General features: G+C 46.6%; 1 protein-coding gene across 1 annotated transcript; it reads left to right on the forward strand.

The window, feature by feature from the left end:
• The first annotated feature begins 221 nt into the window (after positions 1 to 221).
• On the forward strand, positions 222 to 12,714 carry LOC100540302 (Golgi integral membrane protein 4-like). The gene is made up of 12 exons (XM_031556718.1): positions 222 to 257; positions 868 to 1,069; positions 3,315 to 3,397; positions 5,908 to 5,966; positions 6,014 to 6,110; positions 6,220 to 6,498; positions 7,151 to 7,308; positions 8,948 to 9,150; positions 9,564 to 9,628; positions 10,634 to 10,798; positions 11,460 to 11,531; positions 12,176 to 12,714. The coding sequence occupies exons 1-12, from the start codon at positions 222 to 224 to the stop codon at positions 12,284 to 12,286; spliced, it is 1,530 nt and encodes a 509-aa protein (XP_031412578.1). The 3' UTR covers positions 12,287 to 12,714.
• The last annotated feature ends 4,740 nt before the right edge of the window (positions 12,715 to 17,454 follow it).

Raw genomic sequence — 17,454 nt, forward strand, 5'->3', positions numbered from 1 at the left:
AAAAAAAAAGGGGGAAGAAAGGCATTTGTTTCATGGAAAGGCCAATTGAAATTGCTGCCTGAGTTCTGAGGAGCTGCTGTGTGGAGAGGCCAGGGTTCACCTGTGAGCCAATCCATCTGCATATGTAATTGGTGTTGACAAACTGCATGTGGAAGTGTCTCTGGGTTACCATGGGAACCTGAAAGGAGGTGAATTCTGGTTCAGTGGGTCTCAGCAAAAGGATGTCTCAGTGTGTTGTGTTACTGGGCTCTGCAGAGGTGAGAGGAGGAGACAGAAGTGCATTGGAAAGCTGTTATCAGATGAGTTCTGGCCTGCTTCAAATATGGTCTGTGGTCTTGTGAGGGTCCTGTTATCCTGCTATCTGATCCCCACATTAACATGAGGAGTGTGGGCCCATCTCTGGCTGCACTGAGATGTGGCTCTGCTCCTGTAACACAGTATAGCTGGTGCTACCTGCACCACAGAAACATTCATCCTTGCAGGTAATGCTGTCCTTCAGCATCTCCAGGACTCTGGAAAGGACCTGGGACTTATACAGCATTTCAGAGACATTTGGTGTGATATCAGCAGAACTGAGTGCTGAGGAGGAGTAGGAGTGTTCTTGGCTGTGTCCCAGAGTCCTCATCTCTCTTCCATGAAGCAGTGGACTTGCTCACACGCTTCTCTTCCATTTTAGTGGCTTCTGAGGAGACCTCCTTTCAATTTATTTGGCATTTTACATCCCTCCTACACTACAACAAGAACACTTTTTTTTTTCTTTTTTCTGGCATGTTTAGTTACCTTATTGGAGGAACCAGAGGCTCTTCTGCCTCTTCTCCCCAAGCAACTCATTAAACAGGCACTCAAGTAACACTTGACAACAGTTAGATTACTTTTCTTCTCCTTTGTTGTACTGACTTTGATGCTTTTTGTATTCAGAACCAGCACGAAGATGTCAAGAAGCAGCTGATTGACCTACAGCTGCAGCACAATAGCTTGAAACTTGAACATCGTAAGACACTGGAGACCCATAGCCAGAAGTATGCCCAACTCCAGCAGGAGAAGGATAGTGAAGTCACAAATTTGCAAGGTGAGTATGATGGAGAGCCAAGAAAACACTAGGCAGGGAAAAGACTAAAGATCTGAGCTAGGGAGAGGGCAATGATTGTTCTTCAGAGCTCCCAAAAGATCTTCAGACACTGTAGGAGAACCTATGTGAGACGGTGAGCATGCAGTGCCAGCCCTGAGCACAGGCAAGACCTGTATATGTAATTCAATCTTTCTTCTTGAAATATGCAGCTACCAATGGAGTAAGAAAATGAATTCTGCCACAGGAAAGAATAACACTCAGAAAAGCAATGTGAAGACAGAAGCTAGTCTGGAAGGTCAGCTTAAGGCTGAGATATATTAATATTCTCTGCCTGCCGTAATAGGCAGCTGTTTATTTCATCCTATTTCTTTTCTGCGCTTCAAGCTCAAAAGCTACTAACTTTTCCCTTAAAAGAAAGTACTGATGACTGTGGCATACAAAAGAGCAAGGAAGTCTCTTGAGAGGTGGCAGACACACAACTAGCAGCGTTGCTAATACCTCGTTTTCTTTCCTTACGTTCCATAAATGCTTTCTATTTATAATATGTCCCAAGGAGAGGTGATGGAAGACGTGCTTCTGTTGGCAGGTAGAATAAAGAACGAGAAAGATCTGAGTAGAGGACATTGCTCCAAGTTGTTAGAGTGGAACTGAGGGATCTGTGCTAGGTTCAGTTATGAAAAGGAAACCTTTGCCCTAGGTGTGCAGGAAGAAGGCAGAAGCCCTCAGGGAAGCACGAGGAGCTGTTTTCAGTAGTGGAACTAGGTTTAGTAGCTCCTCATGGTCACCCAGCTTGCTTCAGAGCTTTGGGTAGCTTTCATGTTGCTGACAAAGCAATCTATGAACATGTGATACAGGCTGTGGGGATGATGCTGTTCTGACATGCAGCCCAATGGTTGTGATGCTGTTGGGGTATTCGTGCCCCATTCTTCTGAATCTCTCCTTCTGGAAGTGGTTTTTGATTGCTAATTAACAAGATATTAACATATGCTCTTGCCGAGCCTGCTGAAGCTTCCTGATGTTGCTAACAGGAGCCTTTTTAATCCTGTTTGCATCTCCCCCTTCCTACTGCATTATGATCTATTTTCTCCTCAACTTTGTAAAAATTGCCATCTATTTATGCCGTTTCACACCCCAGCACAGCCTGTCCTCTGCTGCTCCCCCACTCTCATTTTGCACTTTCCATTTTTCCCTGCACAACCTGTTCTGAAGGCAGAGGGTTGGGTTTGATCACTGCTGAGCTTGTGCTACGGATAAATGGACCCCACTGTTACAATTGAACCTTTTGTCTTACTGATGCCACTGATTAAAAACCCGTGGAGATGTCATTCAGAGCAAGACTTCACATTTTTGCCTCTTATCTTGGCATGAAGGCTTTGATTTCCAGGTTTTGAACATGCTTTGAAGACCCAGATGTGACTGAGACATCGGCTCAGTGAAACGGCTTCAACTCTTCTACACCAGAGAGGCCTCTGGTTCTCTTGGAGGCTGAGGGAAGTCTACACCATGGCCAGAGATCTTAGCAGTAGCAGTCCTGGAGCCTTCTTTGTTCCTGTTGTTATTAACAGTCTTCACCACAAGGGAAGGACACAGCACACAACCTCAGTGGCACTGTCCTGTCCCAGGGATGGATGTTTAAGAAAGATATACCACTGTAATAACAGCTCAGCCACTGTTGAGCTGCAGTCAAGCACATGATTTGGCCTACAGCTCTGTCCTGTAATGGGGAAAACTTCCCTTCTTGTCGAGCAGATGCAGCAATGCCTTTTTGCAGAGCAATCACTGTGTGCGTGGTTATGGTGATATTTTGAGAGAGCTTCGGGCTCCAAAATAAGGCTGACATTTTTTTTTGATGCTGTCTTTCTATTTATTGGAGGGTACATAATTATCTGCAAGGCACTGAAACAGAAGTTTATTGTGTCTTGTCACGGAAGCACTAAGCATGCAAAGAGCTTGAAAGGACCCCGGTTTGGGAGCTGCGAGGCACAATCTTGCTACTTAACAACATGGAATGAGCATCCCTGGGGACTAAGTTGTCCTGTTTGCTTTCTGTGTGTTGCCTGCGTGGTTTTATTTTGCTTGCACTATCCTTTCGAGGCTCAGCTTCTCTGTGCAGCTGGAGAGAAGCTCTGTGTTGGATCTGCAGGGTGGATTCAGGAGCTCTGAGGTTTCAGTGGAATTTATGGTGAGGAAGAGACTCTGTGATTGCAGAAACAGCTCCTCAGAGAAATTTGTTCTTCTCTTGCAGATACAGTCTTTAAACTCAGAGAAGAGAGCAAACTTCTTCGCAAGGCCCACCAAGAAGTTCACTCTCAGCTACTTAATGCCCAGGTAATGGACAGAGGGGCATCTAGGGCCACATGGGACAGCTGTACACTGGGGCCTTTGTGCACCATCAAACACTCTCTAAATAATAAACCTACTTAGCAGCTTTATTCCTACATGGAAGCTGCCTATGACAGTGCTAGAGGAGCGTGTAGAGGCTTTCTGGACAAGTAAAATTCTCCAACCTGGAATCTGTCCCAGTAGCTGAAAATAAAGATATGCAAATGAGCATGAGCCATCTTATTCCCAACCTTGGGATGCTTCCTGTCACTTATTTGCATCTCAAATTCTTTCACCATAAATGATGACAAATTGCTTCTGCTTATAAAATTAACTGCAGAGTGATACACCAATGCAGAAATGCCTTGACTAAACTGGGAGTACAAACAGGAAGGGTCTCCTTCCATGTCTGCTTTTGAAGCATTAGTAGAGTATCAGACCTTGAAAAGTATCAGAAAGAGCTTTGTAAATAAGATGTCACAGCTCCATAATAGAAGAGCTGGAGTGAGGCTTTGTATCTGGAGGCCGGGGGCACAGGTGGAAGCAGTGTTAGAAGAAGAGCATGGAGTTCACTTGGTATGGTGTTGTGCTCATGCTCTGGAGGTTGTGTCAGCCTTTCCAGCATGCTGCAGAAGTTCTGCCCCCACCCAGTGCTGCTTACTCCTGCTGAGTACTGCACTGGGCACAGCTGGGAGGAACCAATCCAAATTACCATGCTGCATTAGAGAAGGCAATCAGCACGTCAAGTGTGCAAACTTGCACATACTCTGAGTAGTATTTAAGAAAACTTGGCTGGAGATAGTTAAGGCTGCCAAGCTGAGTACTTGCAGACTGAAGAACACGATGGCAGCTTCTGTGCTGCCAGCCTTAATGCACGGCCCCTTCTGCACTGTGACCAATGGGAACAGCAATTTGCAAGAAACAGCTTACTGTCACTTCTTGCCAAAAGTGGAAGTGAGCAAAGAGTAAAAGGATTTGCCCAGGGAGTGGGAGACAGAGCTCAGCTCCTTACTCTGAAGGTACCAGACGGTTGTGTTACAAAGCCATGCTTCAGCCATCTGTCTGCTCTGCTATTTCTGCTTCCTTGGGAAGCAGCAGGGCTTGATCCAATGAGTTCAAGGAGCCTACTGTTAAATCCTACAGTTTTCTGTTCCGTTTTCTGATTGTTTCTTTCTGGCATTTCATCAGTGTTTCATAACACCAAGGTGAAAGGATCACATCCCCTTTGGTGGGGCTGGGTGCCACATGTAGGATTAGGGACCCCACGGGCGTGCAGCCTCTCCCAGCACAGCCATGCCTCCTTGTGGTGCCTTTGTGCTGGATCCTCTTGTTGCTCTGGCTCTCTTCAGACAGGGGATGGCTTACAGAGGAGCAATTTGCACTCTAGATGCCACGTACATTCATCAGAGATGCAAATGTGTTCCACAAGCCCTACCCAGAGGACTGAGCCTCCAATAGCTGTCACATCAGTTGTTGTGCAAAGGCAAAATGTGGCACAGGATAATGGAGCACAGTGCATGCAGCTTGCTGGGATGGGATACCAGCAGCCCTCTATGACACCAGTTTGCTCCCATTTGGTTGTTCTGACTGGAAGCAGTCCCTTACCAGGGCTACATCCCCTGAACAGCTTTTTGTCTTTTCCTCACTCTCTTTATTCCAGCTTTGGTGGATCTTTTTATTGGCTTTTTATTTTGTTTCAGTGTTTGCCTTAAGGCCAAATTTCAGGGGGAAGAACTGAAATCAACAAAGCCTGCTCAGGAATTAATTTCCTGCTAAACTTCCCTTGCTGCTTTTTCCTGCTCTGCCCAGTCCCCACTCTGGTCCACTCCCAGGTACCTTGGCAAGCACATAAAAACCTCTCTCCCCTTGCTTCCCTATAAATAATGGGGGTAGGAGCGGGGAGCTTTTCCTGAATAGCTTTTCCAAGTTCTACTTTTCAAGGTTGGAGCTGGAGGAAATATGCTGCAGTAGAGAGAAAAGCGTTGTGTTTGTTGAACAGTCCAAGAGAATTGATTTTTCTTTTGTCTCACAAAGTGAATTGAATTGTCAAGTGGAATTATGCCAATTGTGTTCGTCTTGGAGGGGCTGACAATATCTACAGAGAAATGCCTCCACAGAAGGAAAAAAAGCTGATGTGAATATATATGAGAAGAACAGGAGGAGAGGGAGCCTACAAGAGCCATGGCGAGATTTTTTTTGTGCAAAAGCAGGAATTACATTAATGGCTTGTGCAGTAAATAGCATTGCTGTTGTGTGTCACTGTTTCTAAGGTAAAAATCTGCAATAAAATAAGATGCAAGACTGGCAAAGGGGGATGCAGAATATCTGTGAGATCTGGAAGGAAAGCTGAAGACTAACTTGAGTTCTCCATTAATGATTGTGGATTATCTCCAGTCACATGGCTGTCATTTTTTTGCAGTGTGTCTGAGCTGCACAACAGGCCATGAGAACTCGCAAGGAATTGTTCAGCCCTGTTATCATCATGTAAGGTTTCTCTTTGTTTTTTGTCCCCTCAGACCCAGATGGAAGAGTTCAGACAGCTCAAGGAAGCTCTGCAGAAGATGCCAAGCTTCAAAGGAGGAGGAGGAGGAGGAGGAGGGAGGGAGGGAGGAGGGAGGGAGGAGGAGGAGGAGGAGGGAAGGGGCAGCAGCAGCTCCAGGTGCTGAAGGAGCAGCCTCTGGATCCAGGCAACAGCCAACTGCAGCTCACGAGGCAGAAGGTGTGATGGTCCTGGGGAACTGGGAGCTTCTCCAGATGATCTAGAGCTTTTGAACTGGGGGGAACAGTCCTTTCTTCTGGAGCTCACTCTCGTCCTTCCTTCTTTGCAGGCTTTCCCAGTCAATCCGGAGCATCGCCCTGCAGGGAGCTCGCTGGCATCACAGCTCTCTGGGGTTCGGAAGCAGGCAGATGGTCTTGTGCTGCAGGGCCGGAGCTCCAACAGCAACGATGGCCTCAGGTCCCAGGTGAACGTGCCCCTCACCCACCCGGCCCCACTGCAAGATGCCAATTCACCACCAGAGGCTCCGCCGGCCTGGCCAGCAGGACATGGGGATGGTCACATCATCCGATTCACCCGAACTGTGAACAGCCTGCCAAATGGAAACCCAGTATGTTCTGCAGACCCGGGGTTTGTTTTTTCCCTGAGAGCAGGCTCTGTGGTCTGGGCGCTGGGCAGGCCTGCTGAGTTTGTCTCACTTCACAAGCCTGTATAAAAAAAGAACAGCATTCATTTCTCTTGAAAAAGGAAACCGGTTCACTGGGGAACCTTGCTTGCTTCCTGTGGTCTGCACTGAAGTAAGAAGATTCACATCTGAATTCAGGGCTGTGAACAGCCATGGGAATGCTTGGGAGTTGCTGTAAATTTTGTGGGTCTCTGCTAGGGAGCACAGAAAGGGACAGTAATTGACAACATGACAATTAACATATAGTTAAATTACAATTACAGTAGCTATTATAATTGCAACTTTTTTCTTTGTAAGAGGTGGTTTTGCTGTTCCTTTTGTCTTGGCTACTCAAGATGAAGGAATTCCAGATCTCGCAGGATTCAAATCACTTCCTTTTGGCTGTGTGGAAGGACAATGACCTCTCATAGCAGGGGGTGGCTGGACAGGGCTGTCAATTTGTTCTGGGCCACTTCTGAGTCTGTTGTTCTCTAGAAAAAGATCTGCTGGCCCAAATGCAAGGGGGGAGGTCTACAAGAACACAGTAAAATTAAGAGCTTGTGTACATCCTGACAGCATTTGTGTGCCCTCTCTGCAGGACGTGAACATGGTGATGCGCATTCAGGTGAGCAGCCATGAGGAAAGCCAAGCTCCTGGATTGTTACTGTCTGATCTGAAACAACCTTCTGCTGCTGAGAAAACCCAGATGCCAGACAACCACCACTCAACAGGGAGCAAACCAGTGCAAATGCAAAGGTTAGTGATGCAAAGCCCCCTTCTGCTCTCCAAGACCTGTGATCCTAAGACTTCTGTATTTGGAATGGGATAAAACAGCAAAAGCTTATGCCAGAAATGAGGACACAGACAGAATCCCCCCAGAAAATGCAGGCTTTTGTCCCATGTTCCTGCATAGTTGCTCTTGAGATGATGTAGTTTATATCAACTTCAGCTTCATCTGGAGAAGGCAAACTACTTTAACCATGTCTGGGGACCAGCGCTGGCTTACAATTAAAACAAAACAAAACAAAACTTGGAATGGTTAGAATTTTCTGAGCTTAGCTAAAGCCCTGAGTGTTAAAGTTCCCTGTACCCTGAGGCTGTTTCTCCTTCTAGTCACAGAGCATAAGGTGTTCTCCAGACCTGCTCCTGGGTTCCCTTGAGGGAAGCTGTGGGGAGGGCAGCTGCCTGGAAGGGGCTTTCAGAGGAGGTTGTGATGTGGCCCTGGCAGTATTGAGATGGGCAACTCCCACAGTGCAGTTCTTGTGTTACTGCAGGTTCTGGGAGTCCTGGCAGGTTCCAGGATCCTGTCGTGCTGTTTGCTGAACAGGCACAGGAGGAACTACTTTCTGTCTCAGCAGTACTTACAGAAGACCAGGCTGCTTTGCAAAAGGAAGAAAATGTCTTTCTGAGTTTGTAATTCATTGAATTCTGGCCAAAATCCAAACACTAACTCTGAAAATAGTGCTTCCTTATGTAATTTATTTGTCCTCTGTGTGTGTTCAGGTAATAGCTGCTCAGTTTACTTGAGAGGAAAAAAAAAATAATAATAATTCCTGTTTTATGTGTAGGAGAAACTTCTGGTTTTCGTTCCAAACTATCAGCCAGATTTCACTTGTGTCTTTTCTGCCCTGTATCTCTGTTTGTTCACTTAACCTGCAAACTTCTCAGGTCAGAGATTGTTCTCTGAAGACGTCTGAAGATATTTCCTCAGAGTAATGTCACGCTGCTTTAGTAGGCAGCATCTGCACAAGCACACAGTGACAGCACAGATGTTGTGCTGCCTTCAGCTGAGGGCAAATGCTGAAGCTGGGGCAGCAGAGTGGCCTGTCTTTGGCTGCTCCAAATCTTGAAAGGATGTTGTCACTGTTCTGTGAAGCACAAAATGCAAACATTGGCCTTGTTTTGATAAATGACGTCTCAAAGGCAAAGAATATGGTATGCTTTTCCTTTCCTGGATCTATCATCAAGGAATTATTGAGCAGCTGGAGGCTGTTGTTTACACTGAGTGTTATTTGTGGTATGAGTGCATAAGCCAGCTTTCTCAGAAGGTACCAATGCCAAGAGTAACACTGAATCACAGAAGAGGCCATGTGGCTGATGCCAAGAACCCTTGCACGGAGTGGTTGAGACCAGCAGATTCCAGACAGACTCTTGATGGCCAGTTTGCGTGTTGACGGCTTTGGAACAGGGAAACCTGACCTGAAGGCTGGGCTTCTTACTGCAAGTTTGTGTGGTGGTAATATGCTGGGTTCAAAAAGCTGCTAAAGCTGAGGCATTACATTAGGACAGACTTCTGCGTGCATTACATGTTGTTTGCTGTCTTGAAATGGCATTTTGAAATTATCTCCTGCATATGCTGAGGTGGGGTCTGTTTTGTTTTGTGCCTTTGCTGCAGCTGGAAGGACATAGTCAGCAAAGTGAATGCCCAGATGGATGATGTGCACAGTTATCCCAAGAGCCTTCACCTCAACTCCAGACCCGGGCAAGAGACTCAGAAGGGCAGCTCACAGCCATCCAGTCAGAAGAGAGGGGCAGAGAATCAAATGCGTGATCAGGAAGGGGAGAAGGAAAGGATGGATAACGAAGAGCTTGAAATGGGTACGGTTTCCCTAATCCTCTACTGTACAGCACTAATATATTGCCAGCCAGGGCTGGAAGCTAGAAAAGCTTTCTGCATGTGTTTAAAGGAAGACTTGTATCTTCCACAGAGATCTTGATGTTGTCTGGGTAAAGCAATTAAATATTACAGCTACCCAGCCAGTGGGTTGCCAAATGGGCTTTGGGGTATAGAAGTCCAGTCTGAGAACATTGCTGAGGTGTTCTGCTGCACTCAAAGGGCTTGAATGCAGAAGGGAAGGAAGCTGAGAACTGAGGCTCCTGTGAGAATCCTACTGTAAATGATGACTTGCATCCTGTAAGCATTATAAGGATTACCAGATCAGTCTGTATCACTGCTCTCTTTTTGTCTTTAATCCAGAGACTGTGCTGATATCTCTCTCTCTTCCTTGTAGATGCAGGAATGATTGAGAGGGAGAACTTGCATTCTCAGAAAGAGACTGTTGTTCAGGAGCCCATGGTAAGAAATACTGCTGTGCTGTTATCAGGATTCCTTCTTCTGAATAAAAATCCACTTTCATAGGTGCTTTCCCAGAAGTCTTTAAGACATGCAACTCCAAACTTCTGTCTGCTTCCGGAGGGTTTTGGGGTTAAAACCATTAATTTGCTTGCTTAAAAGTATGACTGGTGAAGTGCTGAGCCAACACTGGCTCTGTCTTCTTAGATTTCAATGTGCTTCTTCATCTCAGTTCCCCCACTTCAAAAAAAAGGAGGCAAACACAAACCTTTTAGCAGCAGGAATAATATGGCTGGCTGAGTATTTTCTCTGTAAAACTGAAGGTAATTTGCTGATGGCTGACATGGGCACAGTGAACTGACAGTGCCAGGTTCTCTTTAGAGGGCTGATACTTCTTTCATATGGTGTGGTGGGAGGATAACTGTCTTGGATCCGAACTGAATGGGCAGAAAGGTACTGGAGGAGGTTGAAGCTCAAGAGAAGTGTGAAAAGGGAACCACTGAATTTGTAGAGAACAGCTGCTTGATGTTTGTAAAGCTGGTCAAATACAGAAGAGAGAACCTACTGATAATATTTCTGGGAAAGCAGTCAGCTGCAAAACAGCCCTGCAACTATTTTGCTTTCTGTGCTGACAGTGAATTGATCTCCCAAGGAGAAACCAGCTCTAGAGAGAGAAACGAAGCCTGCAGCAAGATCCTTCTGTGCCTCCTATATAGCTTCATTACCACTCAAATGAGAAGAGCCTGAGCTGCAAAGAGCAGATGAAAGATTGAGATAGGACTAGAGAATGGGGAAAAGGCAGGGGAATACTGCTAAGAGTAACCAGTGGTCTCTTCTGGGTGAATGATATTCCTGTACTCTTAATCACATAGTGATGGACCTTTCTCCTGAAATCTGTGTTGGCTCTGGGCAACAGCTTTTCCCAGATGGTGAGGGTGGGCTCATCTTGGCCTCTGCATCCCATGTAGATATCTTGTCTGGTACTCACAAGAGGCTTTTCTTGTCCAGATGCCAGATGATGCTGCAGATCCTGCCCAGGATCCCAATAACCAAGGCGAGGATGAGTTTGAGGAAGCTGAGCTGGAGAGGCCTGACTTTGAAGAGAAGGTGGGAGGTTTGGAGAAGTTTAAGGAACCCAGCGTGAAAGAAGAGTCTAAGGAGAAGCCACTGAAGGTGACTGACATGAGGGCAGCCAGCAGGGGCTAGGGACAGACTCTGAGCTGTGAAGGGGGGGAGGCAGAGAGTTTAAGGGCTCAAAGGGAAACTTAATAATCCCATTGCAGGGATGGGGCAAGCAGGAGAAACCTTTTCCCAAGGATCAATGGGTCATACCAGAATTTGTTCTGGCCCTGTTGTTTCTGATTGTTGAAGCCTTGTTCCCAGGCATGCAGCAAACTTGACAGCAGTGACAAGGTGCAGGAGTCCTGACTTCTTGTTTGCCTGCTTGCAGGTGTAAGCTATTTATCTTGTAAAGTGCTTCTTGCCATCTGAAGCCAGACTCTGCATCAGGGAAATGTTAGCTAGTTTTGACATGCAGCTGAGCATTGCTTGTTTTAAAAAGGAGTGTTTTATCTGTCAGGCTCTAAAATCATGATCAATAGTGAAGTTAAAAAAAATAAATCCAAGCCAATGTAATCAAGGAGGAGAACAAAGACCTCTTCTACAGTGGGAAGGAAAGCACAAGTAGATATGGGGTTGTTTCACTGCCTGATCTCTGAGCTGTAGTCTGGTGTCTTCCACACCTGAAGCATCAGTGCCAGAGAGCTGTCTCCCTGCAGGGAATGGAAGTGGATTGGAGCTGAGCTAACAGTGTCTGACCTTCTATTTTTCCCAGGATGCTGGCAGACCTGTCAAGCCCAAGGAGGACCCAATGGATGACTATCAAGAAGATCAGGAACAAGAAATTGTATGACACCAAGGTTTCCGTTCTTTCCCTCTATGGTGAAATTGTTACCTGAGTATGCTGGTAGCCAGGAGTTGACCACAACTCAGCTTTTAGGGAAGCAGACGTGAGCACTGCTTTCAGTTTTGTCTCTGCTCAATGGGATGAGTCTCCAGAACAAACCTGGAGCCCACCCACATACCTATGGCCTCCAACAGCTCCATGTCTTCCTTGTATTTGGGACCCCAGAGAAGGGGAGCTCTCCTTGTCCTTTATAAGAACCTGGCTTGTGCACTGACTGTCTGGACATAAAGGTGCCAAGAGATGCTGTGCTGCCTGCTGCACATCATGGGTGGAATTTGTTACACTAGTTTTAGATGTGATGGAGGTAGGATAACTTCTCATGCAACAGGCTGAGATGTTAAAATTGCACTGCAATGCTAGTCTATTCAGCGTTCATTAAATGAACATGGCTTCTTAACTCTACTTTTTGGTGCATTGCCAGCATTACCTAAAGGTCCCCAGCAGAACTGAATTCTTCCCTGTTTTCCTGAGTTTCCCAAGCTGGGCTGGTATGGCAGAACAGCTCTATTCAGAAGCAGCATTAGGGTCTCTTTTCCAGCTGGACCTTGCTGATTTTCCTTCCTGGCTGTTCTCTTTGCACCCAGGAGGACCATGGTGGTGAGGTAGATGACAATGATGACCTTGAACTTGTCCAAGAGCAGAAGAACCATGCAGGCATCCAGGGAGCTGATGGCAAGAAGGATGACTACTACTGAGAGATGCTGAAGATGGATGCAGTAGGAATGAGAGGACAGGAACTCCTCCCAGGAACTGGATGCTGTACTGTGCACAGCCCAGAACAAAGGCAGGAGGAGATAGCTGCCTTGGCAGGCACTGAGCATGGTGTTTGCAGGTATGCATCATATCTACGTGCGTGGGGCCACTGCTGCCTCTCTGGTCAATAGCATGGAAGTGCCCTCAGACTGTCTGAATGACTTTATATTGCTGCTTCTAAAAGAAGCACTTGTTGATTGATCAAGTTCTTGACCCTCTTGTTTTCCCCACCCATTCCCTACATTGAGAGTTCGGTTTTTTTGCTGGCCGGGCAGGGGAGGGGTGCAGGGCTACAAAAGGAGGGTGTCTGACCTGATCCCTGGAGTTAATCAACTGATGGCTAATACAAAGGAATCTATCTTATAAAATATTTTTCTCAGTAGTGTTTCTTTAAAACGTCCTTTGCTTCCATCGGGGCAGGGTGGAGAGGAATTGTCTGGAGCAGTGTCAAGGTGATGGCTGGCCATGAGCACCAGAAGAAAGCACCACATGCCAGCTAACATACGTGTGTATGTGCATACAAATGAGGAGATCCTCCTCCCAGTGCAGGGATCCTTCCCTGTGACCCGTTCTGCAGTTTTCTTTTCCATGGCTGCCCTGCTGGGGTGAATGAAGCACTTTGTGGCACAGTCCCTGTTTGCCTGAACAGTCCTTCCACTTCATACAGCATTTTGATGGTGTGGATACCCCTGAGTGGGACACCCAGCCAACAGCTTGTGGGTGAGCATCGTGATAAAGCTCACAGGAGAGATCTCTGTTCCCTGTTTGCGTTAGAATTTAAAGCCTTGTTTTTGGGAGCATTTTGTGGCACTTGCAGACAGTTGGGAAAACGACATTTATGTCCCACTAAGTCTGGTCTTTTTCACTCAGACAATGTTGATTTTTTTTTTTTTTTTTTCCTTCAGTGCTTCTAATGGAGCTTGAAATTAACATGTCAGGGTTTTCTGGTTGTTCTGTTTTTATTTTACTTGTTTTTTTACCAGTGCAATGTAAGCAAATCAAACTCTGGGGTAGTCTGGAGTAGTCTGGAGTAGTTCATGTGCTTGGGCTCTGCTTGTATTACATGGAAGCAACAAGAACTCTGCTTTTCCAGCTGCTGCCCTTTCCCCGGAGCTGCAGTGTCAGGGCAGCTGGGGATGCTGCTGGCTGTTATGGAACTTTGGGGAAACACCTTGTTGGGACCTCACGGACCTGATTGCTGCTTTCTGAAATTGGGAGGATGTAGCCGTGCACTGACACTAGGAGAACCTCACTGCAGCAGTTTGCATCTCTGTTCCAAAAGCACATGAGAAAACAGACCTCCTCATGGGAAGACATGAGGCTTTTGGTAGGATGTGAGCTGAGAGCTCCTGGCTGCAAAGCTTTTTCTGCACCCACACCTCAGCTAAAAAGCTCACACATCATTGGAGAAGACAAATGCTGCTTTAGGGGCTTTATGCTCATTGTACAGGTTGGTATCTCAGCTGGAGGCTGTTCAGGAGGTCCAGGAGAAGGTCTGTTAGCCCAGTGCCAGAGTGCTCATGTAACTGAGTTCACTGCACAGCTGAAATGAGGTGTGAGATATCCAGAGTGACTTGAAATGATTAACACCGTGTCAGTGCTGTATGCTATCAACCTTGCAACGTGACGCAATGCTGCTCAGCCTCCACCATCTGCTATAAATAGCACCTTCAGGATGCATTAGCTGGAACTGCTGCTATGTGTGCAGATGCATCCTCATCAGAAATGCTCCCAGTTCTCAGCTGGGCAGGCAGAGTCTCATTGTTTCACAATGGATCAATGACCAACACAATCTGTGGTAAGAATTTGAAGTCTGAGTGCCCAGGCTGCCCCAGTGAGAGCCGTAGTGCAGCTGTCTGCTGAGCTACATTCACCCCTGCTCCATGCTTCTCCCAGCCCATGGCTGTCAGTGCAGAGGTTCAGACCTCACTGCAAGTGAATCAAGTGCTGGAAATAGAACCCTGATGGAAGGGAGACCACGTGCTGAGTCAGAGGCTGCAGGAGATAGCAACATTAGGAGGCAAAATCTCTGCTTATGCGTGTCTGGGATGAGTAATCCTTGAAGCTGACTCCGAGGGAACTATGGTAACTCATCCTAAATGTAAAGCTCCCTGCTAGGAGAATGCTTTAGTAACCATATGTTGCTCGCTGCCCTGAGCCGAGAGCAAAGCAGCTCTGCTCTAGGGACTGCCTGCCACAGCTGTGTGCAAGACTAAAATTGGTGCAGTGCTGCATGAGTTGTTAGCTGGGGGTGGTGAGTGCTTCCTTGCCTGGCCTCTAGCAAGTTGCCACCATTTCAGTACAAGTTCAGTGCTTCCTGTAACAGGAGACAATGAACGTGGTGGGGGAGAACGAGAAAAGCAGCAAACCTGCAGGTCTGTCTGAAAGTGAGTAAAGCACCACGGGCTGTTATTGATTTTGATATGCTGCCTGGGGCTTCACTGCTTAAAGCAAACGACACTGTTTGCCCAAGTGGTGAACTGTTGAGGCAGTGTCTGAGAAGTCCTGGCTGACTTCTATTGCAGACTGAGGCATGGAGGAAGGTCTGAGGAACAGCTGAGAAAGCAAACAACCAGACGAAGGATTCACATGAGGTCAGTGCTGGCAGACTGACCAAGCCAAAGCAACTGGTTTTTGTTTGTCTTACATTAAAAAAAAAAAAAGATCTTTTGCCTGGAGACGCGGTGCAAGGCCAAAGGATGCAGTGCAGGATAAGGGCTAGTTCACCTGGCACGCTTGCTGATTTTTTTGATGCTCTGCTCTCTACTTGCCTTTGGATTCCAGCGACGTGATATAGAAATCTCATTTATAAAGAAATGCATTTCCAGGGTTCACATGATGACAAAGTGATTTGGCCACATCCTTAGTCAGATGATGAGAATTAATTGTGCATTCTGTGCCTTTACAAATAAAGGCACAGATTAGGAAAACATATGCCTATCAATTAGTTAAATTGTTAGGCTCATTATTCATTTACATGGCATTTTTAGGGCTTAAAATGTGACTAATGCTTTAATGAAGAGTTTTCTTGAAGGCATCCAATGTAGTTGGAGGAGAAAATGCCCTAAAGGCCTGCATAATGTAGGAGTGAGCTGTCTGCACCTCCCCAAACCAAGAGCATCTTCCCATTTATATTTATACGTACGTGTGTGTGACTTGTTTAAGAGAATAACGCTTGTTTCTAACACGGGCTGGTTAGAAACCAAATCCCAGCCCCATCTGTTGGCTCTCTCAACAGAAGAACTCAATGTGTTTCAAATCATGAGCAAGCACCATCACAGCCTGGTGCCGGATCTAATTGATCACTGGAACAACGCTAGCTCTGGAGTGCCATCTGCTATTAACAGGGCTCAGGGAGGCAAAGCTGGCGTGGTTTGGCTCCGTGCGTCTCCTGAACGCCCGCACGCTTCTCAGGCAGAGCTGCCAGGTCTTCATCTGTGCATCCCAGCCAGAGCTTCCAGGTGAGTTGGCCTCAGCCACTGAGAAGTGCCTTCAGCAGCACAGCACCTCCTCGCCTTCGCTGAGGGAGCTGCCAGGACTGCATCACTGTCCTCTTCTGTGCTGCTCCTAATTTTAACAAGAGATTCCCAACGGCTTTTGGCAGGGTAGCAGGAAACAAAAGTTGAATTTGGCTTTAAAAAAAGATGTGGAAATTGCTTGTGAAGTAATATTTGGTATTGTAAAGTTGTTTAAAGGGATAGATATCTATTAAGAAACCACATTGCCAAGTCTTTCAGCCAGGAAGAGGTGTCTCACTATGAGACCTTTTGGGCATGTTGATGTTCAGTGCACCTAAAGCAAAACGATTCTAACGAGTTCTGCATTGCTGCAAATTACGCTGAATGAGCTCTGAACAGCTTCTCCAAGTCCGAGGTGTGTGGGTTCATTGCTTGTTGGGACATGGCTGTGAAATAAAAATAGCCTTCAGAATCTGGCTTATTGCAAACTTGTAAGATGAGCACATTTAGTGAAAACTTGCATAGCAATCTATGGACTTCACATCCCCAAGCAGGTAACAGAGAACTGTACCAGTGTAGGAGTAAGGCAGGGGTGCTGGACATCTGTGCTCAACTTACGCTGTTTGTCTCCTCCATTGAAAGCCAAAGGATGCTTTCTGGCACAACCCAGCCACATTCCCATTCTGCAGGCTTCTGCCAGAAGATTTAAAGGTGCAGAGTGAGCTATTCCAAAAAGCTGGAATTTGTAAGGAAGGAAGGGGGGCTGAGTGAGCTGCCAGCTGTTTACTTGTTCATTAAAGAATGCTTCCCATGCTGTTGATCAGTCAGTTTTTAGATAGTTTAGGTTGGTCATTGGGTGAGGACTGAAGTCAAGTTGTAAACACCATTCTGTACTTACAGCACAGAAGCATGCTGTCCTCCAGCAGGATTTATGGCCTTCCACGGGCTTTTTCAGTGGGTGAAAAGTAATTCCTGGCTTCTGAGCTGTTTGAGAGTTTTCAGGACACCATAAAAAACCTGTGCAAAGCACAAAGAAAATCTCCCCCCAGTTCTTGGTGTGGAATGAAAGCTGCAAAGTGGGAAAGTGAGGCCTTAAGGCAGCTTTTATCATGTTTAAAGACTGCATAAAAATTGCTTGGGTTAAAAATGTATTTATTCCTTTATTACTTAAAGACAATTCTACATTGTTCTACATTTAGATGAGGTTATGGTTCCAATATGAATGTTTTGGGGTTGCCCAGTGAGCGTTTTGGTGTCGATGTGATGGCTGAGCTGGGGCTGTTGTGCTGCCATTGGGAAACGGCTTGTACAGGGTGAGCCAAAGAACCCCTTTCCTTTTGCCTCAGCCTGCCGTGCGCCCATTCCCGCTATTTACCCCTGCTAGCAGTTGTGCCGTGCTGGAGGGGAAAGCTATCATTTCCTCGTGTTACATCCTTGCTGAGCATCTCCGAGTTGGAACACAAAACCAATTAAAAAAATAAACTTGAGGAAAAAAAATAATAAAACAAACACACCAAAACCTACCACAATCCTCTTTCCTCCAAGCCGGGGCAGCCTCCCGGCCCAGCTCCGAGCCCTGCCGCCCCCCGGGGCACGGCGGCTGGAAATGCCCGCGCTCCCCCCGGCCCCGCCGCTGCCCGGCGGCGAGCGCT

Source organism: Meleagris gallopavo, chromosome 23 (assembly GCF_000146605.3).
Source record: "Meleagris gallopavo isolate NT-WF06-2002-E0010 breed Aviagen turkey brand Nicholas breeding stock chromosome 23, Turkey_5.1, whole genome shotgun sequence".
Classification (NCBI taxonomy): domain Eukaryota; kingdom Metazoa; phylum Chordata; class Aves; order Galliformes; family Phasianidae; genus Meleagris; species Meleagris gallopavo.